Genomic DNA, 11,351 nt, shown 5'->3' on the forward strand with positions numbered 1-11,351 from the left:
AATAAACTTTATGGAAGTTTAAGAAATACGGTACGGTTAAGTTTTTTGTACAATGATGTTGGGTTTTTGTGTCCAAACGCGTGACCCGAGTTTAAAAACTTTAACATAACAAGTGTATTGAAAGAATTCAACTTTAATTTAAAATAAAGATTTCAAATTTCCGAGCACTAGTCAATTAATAAATTATGCAGTTTTTTTGTATAAACTTTTGATGTTGGCTCTGCGCAAAAACACTGTGGATGGCGTAGCCGGAGTTATATGCACAAGAAATATTGTATATGTATCTTTTCCAATAGAAGCGGAGCTTCCTACCCTACTCTTTCCGGAAATTCCTTTGCCTATGTCTTCACTCTCCTGCAGCAGTACGAACAACCGCGCAAGTTGCCTTTTGTTGCTTATAATTTTTGATCTGTAATTCAGACACATACATGCATATGTATATTTCACAATTTTTTACAACTTCCAGTTCAATTGACTTACTTTTTATCCATTATAGTACCACTTTCTTATGTAAATTTTATAAACGCAAACTCCAACGACTAAAAAACAGCAATAGAAGGATGAGCGATTAAAAAGTATTCACAGTCGCTAATTGAGCGACTAAGCGACACTCGCAATAGCATCGATAATCGATAATCGCTTAATAGTCGTTTATCTACTGCCAGTCGACATTCGCAATAGGGGTGTCAGCTTTTATCAATCATGGTTGTATTTTAGTGCATTTGAATTTGTATATTCTTGTAAATTCCGCATCTTCATGAGACATCACAGCATATAATATTTCAAATTATTTCAGGTTTTAACTATCTTGGAGTAATATTAGTTCAAAAAAGCACCAGAAAAGGCACTAGGCACTAAGTATTTTTTTGGCGTTTTAATTTTCAAAAAGCACTAAATCTAGTGCTTAAAGCACCAAGTTGGCAACTATGTTCAAACTGCACTGTGTGAACTTCAGCTTCGATTTGTTGCTCACCAGGAGGGTTAGAACCACCGCAAGCCTAAATCGAAGCAAATGAAGTGAAAAAGCGTAGCAGAAAAATAAAATTCCGTAGTATATATTTTTTATGTATATTGGCTCGTCATAATTTGCCTTTTTTAGTTAAAAAAATTAAATAATGTATAACAATAGCTTTTAATCGTGTCCTGCAATTATACTATTTAGCATCTATAAAGGAAATGCAACGTAAAAATGTTCCATATTTCTTATATAACACTCTAAGGTTTTGTTTTTTTTCGTGAACGTAGCTTCATTTTTTTTTTAAATAGGATAATTTCAGGGAGTCCTTGAACAAATGAAGCACCAATGAAAATCAAAAACCAATAATTAAAAAAAATTAGCATTTGAATACCATTTCATTATTACGATTCATGGCCTTATAAATCGCTTTTTTGGAAAAGTTCAGAAGTTAAAATTTATTATATACGTACATTGTAATTGAAAGCAAATCAATCTTTGACCTCTTCAATTTAAAAAATAAAGTGTAGTATTTTTAGCCAAAAATGTATTTGAAGGCCACATAAATTTTAAAAGCTACTTGAAAAAATAGCCCTAAAACCATTTTTTTGAGTTCAGATATTGAAATAAGTGCTCTTTATTATTTGGGAAAGAAATCCGTAGTAGATCGTAGGTAAAGCGGAGTAGCTAGTATATTTGTAATTCTCATCAAAAATCGTAGCAAATCTACTACGATCATAGTGAAGTTCTAACGCTGCTCACCAGCACTCTCCTTTTGCTTAGTTGCACTCCTCGTTTCGTACGCCTCTCTGTAATTTTCGTATTTCTTTTTCTGTTTCCTCGTACAATCATTCGCTGATGGAGATTGCATTTCTTCGTCATTGCTTACTACTGCTTTATCCTCAACCCCACTTTGCACTGATTCACTGTACTCATTGCGTTTTTCTCCCATTTTGTGCGCTGCCCTTTAGATACGAAAACGTATGCATCAGAGCCGAATATTCCTAAATGCTTGACCGATGGTCTCTTACCGAACCATTTTTCATAACGGGTGATGCCATCTAAAACTTCAGTCGCTTATGCCCATAAATACAGAGGCAACTCCCTTTCATGCAGCAGGGCTTTCGTGCATTCAACCACTGTTCGATTTTGCCGTTCTATGAACCCATTCTGTTCTGGTGCTCTAGGTGTACTTACTTCATGCTTGATACTTTGTTGCAATAGAAATTTGCGCACATCATCGTTGCAAAACTCACACCCTGCGTCTGAGCGTAATCCTTTTATTTTATGACCATCCGCTTGCACTTCAGCCACGAAGTTCATCAGCTTTTAAAGCACTTCAGTTTTACTTTTTCTGGAGTGGTCGTCATTTAAAAGCATAAAATGGTTTGCGCCCCCAGTGGCTGGTGCGCTTATTTTCCCACACAGGTCCACATGGAAGGTCTGCCCAGGTAATTTTGCACTATTTGTGCCAGTCTTCAGAAATGATTGACGATGTTGTTTGCCATGAGTGCAACCTTTACAAAATGGTATTTCGCCTGAGGTATCTGCAATTTTTAAGTCTGAAACTATGCTTTTAATACTCATTTCTTGAAGTGTTTTAAAATTTACATGTCCCAAACATTCGTGCCAAGGTTTGATTGCCTCAGAACAAAGTACATTAATACTTGCGTAGTTAGCTGCTATTGGCGTCAAATTTATTTTATATAATCCACTTTCTTTATTGCCCTCGACAACTGCTTTATTTTGCTTCATGAATAACACTCGCCCTGTGCCCTTTTCAAACTTGACCTCCTTCGATTTCGTCGCTTTTGATATTGAAATAAAATCAGGATCAATACGTCACTTATTGTGTATGCAGTTTGGAATCCAACAGAAACGTTTACCTGTAAGTCGCCTTTCCCAACCACTTTCAGTTTGCCTCCATCTCCAACTCGCTCATAGAATACTTTATCCGGTAACTCAGAATAGTTAAAGATTAGCTCCCTCTGGAAAGATATGTGGTCCGTAGCTCCAGAATCGGCGTATAATACATTCAGGTTTTTGCTTTGCGATTCAGTCGATTTGTGCAAAATAAACAAATGTGAATTATCAGCATCAGCTGATTTCGGCCTTTTGACGTTAGGCTCCCTTCGTAGAGCTAATGGATGTCCATTGCGTTCACGCTTGACTTATTGGTCCTTTTGCTTTTTACGACATTCTCTGGCCCAATGACCATCTTTTTGACAGTAGTTGCATTTTCCTTTACGCTTTGTGAAGGTATGGTTGCCTTTAATTGATTTTGCCACGTAGGCTGATTTGTACACCATTGTGCGTGTCATCTACGCGTAAATTGATGAGTGCCTCCTCATTAATTAGATGCTCAGTTAATTTTTCAACCTTTTGCGCATCGTTTGGAACGGCATAGCAGGCAGTGCGAACATGATAATATTTCGCTGGAAGACTACTTAAAATTTTTGCTATTATCATCGGCTCTTTCTGCTCAAGATTAGTTTCTCTTAACGTTCTGCAAGCGACTTTACTGTTGCGATGTATTCGATCATGATCTCCTCTCCTCCCATCTTGCAATTAATAAACTTTTCAAACAGGACTTGGGCTGATTGATCGCTTTTTTCAAAGTAAACAGCTTGAAGTCTAGACCACATTTGCGCTGCCGTTCCGCAGTCGGTCAAATACTTCAATTGGTCTAACTCAATTCCCCTCATTATAAATGCCTGAGACTCGGCATCTTTCTCATCCTATACCAACGCGTTTGACGTAGGTCTGGCTTCAGTGCCCAATATGTGTTTCTTTAATTAGTTTTCCGCCATATAAATTTCCATTTGGCGGCGCCACAGCTGGTAGTTTTGTCCATTGAAGCGGTAAATCGGATACGTCTTGGATTCTGACATGGTTACCTTTGCTTCTGGCTCAGCAATATTTAATGTTGTACCAAGTTCTATAATTTTAATAGATCCACAAAACTCCGCGGTTTCCACAATTGCTGAATCGGCGTTCAACGTGCTATGCGCTTTTTGGGAAATTTCCTCTATACGCGATGTCAGAAGAGCACAAAGTTTTGGCCGTGGCAAACTGGGTCCATAGCCTTTTGCGATTTTTGAATGAATAAAACGCGGATCTTGAAATTCAGTTTTTGTGATCGCTAAATCTTAGAGCCGGAAGTCCATACCCGAGCCAAAAAGGAACAGAAGGCAGGACAGGCGCGAAAAATGAAATTATGTATAAAATGTACACAAGAAACTTGTTATAGTACAACATTGCTGCCATATCAATTTATACGTATACACAACTTAAGAAAGCGATTTCTTCAACAGTACAGTATTTCTTCAATCAGTACGCTTATGTCCTGATTTTTTTAAATTTGCACTGAATTGTGCTGAATTTTCAATTCTGAGCATACAAATTTGTAAAAGGGTTCTTTCCACCGAGCTTGGTACACGGTAACTCGGTAATTGGTAATTTTTCCTCATGTATTTTGTTTGTGTAATAATATTTTACACAAACAAAGTACTTTACGATTTACTTAATGTTTTTACATAACGTTGGAACTTCCTTAAAATTTATTGTAAAAATTAAGACGAAAATAATTTAATTATAGTTGACATATTCAGATAAGGTTTGGTATGCGCAAAAAATTTATACAAAAGAGCAATTGTTTTATGGGCATATCACAGGGTCATTACGTACCAGTTGCGATAATATCATGGAGTATAATTTATTTAAAAAAAGGGCTGACGTTTTTGTCGAGTGTTGTTAGTTATCTCGAAAATAACTTTCAGTTTAATAACAATAAATTTGAATAATTGAATGGCTTTGCCTTCAACTTACAATTCGTTTTTCTAAATTTACTGAGAGTTTTGCATACAAGACATCGAGTTAGATACTCTTTTTGGCAAATCCTTAGTCTTTCAAAGTTTTTGCGCAGTTGAAAAAAAGTAATTTAAGCCATGAGAAAATGCGGATAAAGTCTTTAAATAGTGGTACGTTTCCACAGTTTGAAAAAATATGTAATTTTGTTTTTTTAATACCACGCTCAAACGAAAAATTGATAGAGTGTTTTGAGACTGAACTACGTTTTATTTATATACTAAAATCGTCTTTCGTTTGAAAGCCGAAATAATGCATATGAAAAACGAAGTAATGCATACATGCACAGTTTCGGTTGAAAACCGAAATATGTAATGCATATGTGGAAATACTGAAATTATGCATATGTACACTTTCGTTTGAAAACCAAAATAATGCGTGTGGCTATTTGACATATTATATCTATGAAGAAACCAATCAAAACGTGTTAAATTTTTGTTACTAATATGATCGACCCTGAAATTAAACTGGTTGACCGGGTCATTTCCCTATATTCATATATCTGAATTAATTAATTCAAACTCACAAAATGTTATATTTCATCTACACTTTCTTTCTGTCTTGCAGGAATTACTTATTGAAATCGAAGCTTTCTGTGTCGGCTTCAGTCGTATAAAAGAGGCTGTAGGCTTATATCGCCTTTTGAAGAACTTGGAGCTCGGTGATCATGGGTCTAATGCCAACTCCGGAAGTTTATCATATTCTACAAATAAAAGCGAGAGCATATCACCGAAATGAGAATAAATAATTGTTATTGACTTAAAAATAATCTTACTAATATTATAAATGTGACAGTTTGTATGTTTGGATGTTTGGGAAATCATCACGCGGAAACGACTGAGCGGATGTGCATGAAATTTGGTACGCAGATAGCTTATGGGCCAGATTGGTTAATAGGCTATTTTCGTAAGAGTTGCCACCTGTTAAAAAAGTTTAATTTATTTAATATGCGGGAACGACTGAATGGATTTGAATGAAAATTTGCACACAGATAGCTTATGACCTAGATCGGAAAATAGGCTACTGTTCTTAAGAGTTGCCACCTGTTAAAAAAGATTCATTAAATTAATACCTGGAAACGACTGAATGGATTTGCCTCAAATTTTGCAAGCAGATAGCTTATGACCTACAGTAGAAAATAGGCTAATTTTTGGAAGAGTTGCCACCTGTTAAAAAAGTTTAATTTATTTAATATGCGGGAACGACTGAATGGATTTGAATGAAAATTTGCACACAGATAGCTTATGACCTAGATCGGAAAATAGGCTACTGTTCTTAAGAGTTGCCACCTGTTAAAAAAGATTCATTAAATTAATACCTGGAAACGACTGAATGGATTTGCCTCAAATTTTGCAAGCAGATAGCTTATGACCTACAGTGGAAAATAGGCTAATTTTTTGGAAGAGTTACCACCTGTTAAAAAAGTTTAATTTATTTAATATGCGGGAACGACTGAATGGATTTGAATGAAAATTTGCACACAGATAGCTTATGACCTAGACTGGAAAATAGGCTACTTTTTTAAGAGTTGACACCTGTTAGAAATGTTTAATTAAATTAATATGTGGAAATGACCGAACTGATTTGCATGAAAGTTCGCACGCAGATAGCTTATGACCTAGACTGGAAAATAGGCTACTTTTTTCAGAATTGCCACGTGTTTGAAAAAGAAATTTTGCTCAAAGATGGTTTATGACCTGGACTGAAAAATAGGCTACTTCCTTAACCGGTTTTAGTACACTTACTACGGATTTCGGAAGGATGGTAATAGACTGAAAGTAAGTCCGATAGCTCAAGGCCCCTCCCATACAAATTGGAATTTTCATATTACATACATATCTCTGGAAGCATTTGTGGGAGAGAACTGAAACTTGGTATAGTGATATGCATGTGAAATCAATGTTGGCATTAATCGATTGATGTTTTAATTAGTTAGTTAATTCGATTAAATTCAATCTGATTACAGTTAATCATGATTAATTTTAATCGACTGAAACAGTTAACCGTAACCGCGATATAAAAAATTAATTTTTAATCATTAACTCTTAATTTGATCAAGTAGGTTTGGTGATTAATTAAGTTATGCTGGAATTTTCCTGTGCACACAAAGCAAGTTAATCGGTATGGCTAAGTCGGGCTTCCTCATCAATCTAAGCAATTTGGTGTGCATTTTTATTAAGATATATGTATACCAACAAACGTTTTACAAACTAGGTTTGTAAAAGTTCCCAGTTTATGTATTACTAATAACAATAATAATTATTTTTTTATATTACGTGCTTTTTATAAGCGTAAAACACAAAATAATTACTATAACTGGTGTTTGGTTTCAAACTCGGACAAACTAGACAAATTAATCAGATTTTATATTTAATTGGATTAACGATTAATGTTTTAAATTAATTAAACGTAATCGCAGCCAGCGATTAACGATTAAAAAAATGTTGTCATTAATCGTACAGCTGATTACGACTAATTAATTTTAATCGTCAAACGCGATTAACATTTTAATCCTTAATTTCTAATCGTTAATCAGATTAACAGTTTGCCAACACTGTGTAAAATCATTTTCATATTCACGGAGAAAAATGGACGTTTTTGGAAAAATTGCCGTAGCACCTCCCATACTGGCTGAAAGTTTCATATTGCATATCTCTTCAAATGTTTGGGGTAAAGCACTCAAGCTTGGTATGGAAATACATATGTATACATGTATGTATGTGAAACTAATACCATACTCATGGAGAAAAATGAGAGTTATTGGAAAAGGTGGTGTGGCAACTCCCATGCAAATTGATTTTTCTATGCTGGAGGTGTTTATTGCAGAGGACTGGAACTTGGCATCGAGATGTGTATACAAAATTAATTCCATACTCATAGAGAAGAATTTGTGTTATTCGAAAAGGGGACATGGTTCCTGCCGTACAAATTTACTGTTTTATACTGCTTATCTCTAGAGGTGTTCATGGTAGAGTACTGGGACTTGGTACTGGGGTATGTAAAAGCAATTCTAAATTCATGGAAGAAGATTGGGGTTATAAGAAAAAGGGGCGTGGCACTTCCAGTAAAAATTTACTTTTTCTTGCCACATATCCCTGGAAGTGCTTGTGGAAGCCAGAATAAATTTCATTAAATGGAAAAGGGAGAGCAGGGTTCGACGTTATAATCTAAAGCTCTCTTGAGGCATTTGCTACAGTAATGAGAAGTGGTATTTTATCAAGGCCAGGTTACTAAATTTGAGTTGGAAATATTAGAACTCGCCGTGGCACCACGAAGAAGGTTTCACGTTCACGCGTCGTATACCTGGAAACCTTTTAAGGTAAACTTAGAGGGAGTAGAGAGGAGATTTTATAATTTCATAGTTTTAAACGGCCTAATTACCTTAACTCGCTTAGAAAATAACGAGCTATAACGAAATGGGCACAGAAATAAATCTAACATCATTAAATTATTTTTCCTATTTGTATAAAAGCGCGGGGTGAAACCCGCGGGTATAAGCTAGTTGATCATATATGTGCTCGGGTGCCGACCAACTTAAAACAAATAAATTTTTTTTTTTAAATAGCGGACGCCCCTAGCAGACAATTCAAACCTCCTGCCATGAAAACCAGCTTCTGAGGGTATAAAAATGAGTACTTTAATACTCGATACCTTATTTGGTGATTTTACTCGATACTTTGCAAAGTACTCGTAGTATCGAATACTTTTTAAAAAACACACTTTTTAAATTTTTTCTTCCATTGGCAACCCAATTTTGTTTGCTTATATGGATTATTATCATTCAATTTTGTCCATCACTTAAGATAAACTGAAATCTTTTATAGTCTGTTGCATAACATAAACCAAATAAGTTAAAGTTTAATGGCCTTATTCATGAAAAATAAAGTAGGTCTAAAGAGCTAATAAAATGACATTTTCATATATTTTTCAGTTTATAAGCCTTTTTTATTTTTTATGAATAAGGCCTTACAACTTTACGCAAAGTTCCCGAAAATTCAGAATTTTTAGATACTTTTTGGGTACGCAGTTTTGTAACCTATTCAACTTTACTTGTAGCCTACTACCGTCAAATCTTAATTCAAGCTTGCACATTGTTTACTAAAATTGAATAGGCTACAAAAATGCATACCTGAAAAGTTTACAAAAATTCTTAATAAAATTATAAAATATGTGTGTATGTACATTTAAGGTTAAAATTACTTCTAACGTGAAAGTAAGTTCTGTAATGAAATAAAAATCAAATATTTTAAATTTTTATTGTTTTAATTTCAGGAAATAACTAGATATACGATTGAAGAATAAAATAATTTTAGTATCCCAAAAAACGTATTTTAATGAGTCCGATACTGAGTAGTATCGATACTTTTTCCCTGATACTTTTAGAGTATCGATACCTTGAGCTCGATGCCAGAATGAGTACTCAGTATCGATACCAAAGTCTCAAATTTCGAACCCTAGGCAAACTATAGATAGTCGCGACTATCGTTAGTGGGTGATATTTTTTTGTTTTAACTATCGATAGTCTGCGATAACCGCCTATTTTGAAAAATATAAAAATCTAATTGGGGTGTATTCATTGTCAAAATTAAGTTTGTACTTAAAGTTGGTTGTAACTTTATGGACAGATAACTCATCCAAATTATGTCAACAAGGTACAACTAACTTTAAGTACCACCTTAATTTTGACTATGAATAGGCCCCCATTGCGTTAAATATAGTTTTTTACAGACCATAAGGACCTACCTTAATAATGAATGTATGATTTAAAAAACTAAACATAGTACGTATTTTGATTTCTAAAGCCAATTGTTTTTATTTAAGAAACAGTTATGATATTTTTTTCTACTGAAAACGTTAGGCCAACATAGTTGCTATATATTCTTTTATATAAAAGTATTGCCGCTTTATACAATGCACATTCATCATTTTTGTGTCTTAACTTTGGAAAATTTTCGATAGTGAAAATTCCCGATAGTTTTGAAAAACTATCGATAGTGAAAAATACCAAAACCATCGGTAGTATCGATAATACCATCGATAGTTTGCCACCACTAAGTAGGCGTAGAACTGTACGTTTCTCCCCTTTGTATGAAAACATCAAGTCCCGCACCGCAAATCGGAGGAGTAGCTCGGCCAAATACTAGCGTATTATGTAAACGCTAAGCTATTATTCAGCCCTATTCTGCATTTCGACTCGAATCGAAATTTTCTCCGTTTGGCAACTTTGGTATTCTGCGTTCCGTTTCGTTTCGATCAATCTTCGAAATTTACGATTGTACCTATTCTACATTTCGATCGTAGATACGATTTTCTAAGTTGCAAATTTGTTGACGGAGAACGTTTCGATTGTTATTTTCGTGGGTTTAAATATTAAAATTTTATAAAAAAATTAAGTGCAACATAATGTGCATGATTGTCATCATAAATGAAATCTCTCGATTTCTTTGTTTTCGCGAGCGGTAATACGGGCAATACGAAAAATTGGCTCACATAATGGCAACCAAAAGGGATATTGCGCGACGTTTTCAAAGTGGAAGTCCAGGCGTTTTTGTTTACATCTTATTAATTATTATTATTATTAATATTATAAATGTGAAAGTTTGTATGTTTGGATGTTTGGGAAATCATCACGCGGAAACGACTGAGCGGATGTGCATGAAATTTGGTTCGCAGATAGCTTATGGGCCAGATTGGTTAATAGGCTATTTTCTTAAGAGTTGCCACCTGTTAAAAAAGTTTAATTTATTTAATATGCGGAAACGACTGAATGGATTTGAATGAAAATTTGCACACAGATAGCTTATGACCTAGATTGGAAAATAGGCTACTGTTCTTAAGAGTTGCCACCTGTTAAAAAAGATTCATTAAATTAATACGTGGAAACGACTGAATGGATTTGCCTGAAATTTTGCAAGGAGATAGCTTATGACCTACAGTGGAAAATAGGCTAATTTTTTGGAAGAGTTACCACCTGTTAAAAAAGTTTAATTATATTTATACGCGGATACGACTTAACGGATTTGTATGAAATTTTGCACACAGATAGCTTATGACCTAGGTTAGAAAGAAGGCTACTTTTTTAAGAGTTGACACCTGTTAGAAATGTTTAATTTAATTAATACGAGGTGCCACGGCGAGTTCTAATACTTCCAACTCAAAGTTAGTAACCTGGCCTTGATAAAATACCACTTCTCATTACTGTAGCAAATGCCTCAAGAGGGCTTTAGATTATAACGTCGAACGCGGCTCTCCCTTTTCCATTTAATGAAATTTATTCTGTCTTCCACAAGCACTTCCAGGGATATGTGGCAAGAAAAAGTAAATTTTTACTGGAAGTGCCACGCCCCTTTTTCTTATAACCCTAATCTTCTTCCATGAATTTAGAATTGCTTTTACATACCCCAGTACCAAGTCCCAGTACTCTACGATGAACGCCTCTAGAGATAAGCAGTATAAAACAGTAAATTTGTACATCAGGAACCATGTCCCCTTTTCGAATAACACAAATTCTTCTCTATGAGTATGGAAT

General features: G+C 34.7%; 2 protein-coding genes across 7 annotated transcripts in view; one reads left to right on the plus strand and one right to left on the minus strand.

Annotated features, from left to right (window-relative positions):
• Not11 (CCR4-NOT transcription complex subunit 11) overlaps positions 1–5,591 on the plus strand; it is a 131,544-nt gene extending 125,953 nt beyond the window's left edge. For 4 of the 6 annotated variants that reach the window (XM_017638973.1, XM_017638965.1, XM_017638985.1 and 1 more), the window contains one exon: positions 5,390–5,581. In XM_017638973.1, coding sequence (XP_017494462.1) covers positions 5,390–5,560 — 171 coding nt within the window. In that variant the 3' untranslated portion in view covers positions 5,561–5,581. Of the gene's footprint in view, positions 1–5,389 lie in introns of all 6 variants that reach the window. The other 2 variants (XM_017638992.1, XM_017638957.1) reach the window with 1 other exon arrangement.
• The window catches only part of LOC108382557 (synaptic vesicle 2-related protein), a 281,392-nt gene that overhangs the window by 79,926 nt on the left and 190,115 nt on the right, over positions 1–11,351 (minus strand). The gene's annotated exons all lie outside the window — the stretch shown is intronic.

Source organism: Rhagoletis zephyria, unplaced genomic scaffold, assembly GCF_001687245.7.
Source record: "Rhagoletis zephyria isolate East Lansing unplaced genomic scaffold, Rhagoletis_zephyria_1.1 Rzeph_scaffold_00148, whole genome shotgun sequence".
NCBI lineage: Eukaryota > Metazoa > Arthropoda > Insecta > Diptera > Tephritidae > Rhagoletis > Rhagoletis zephyria.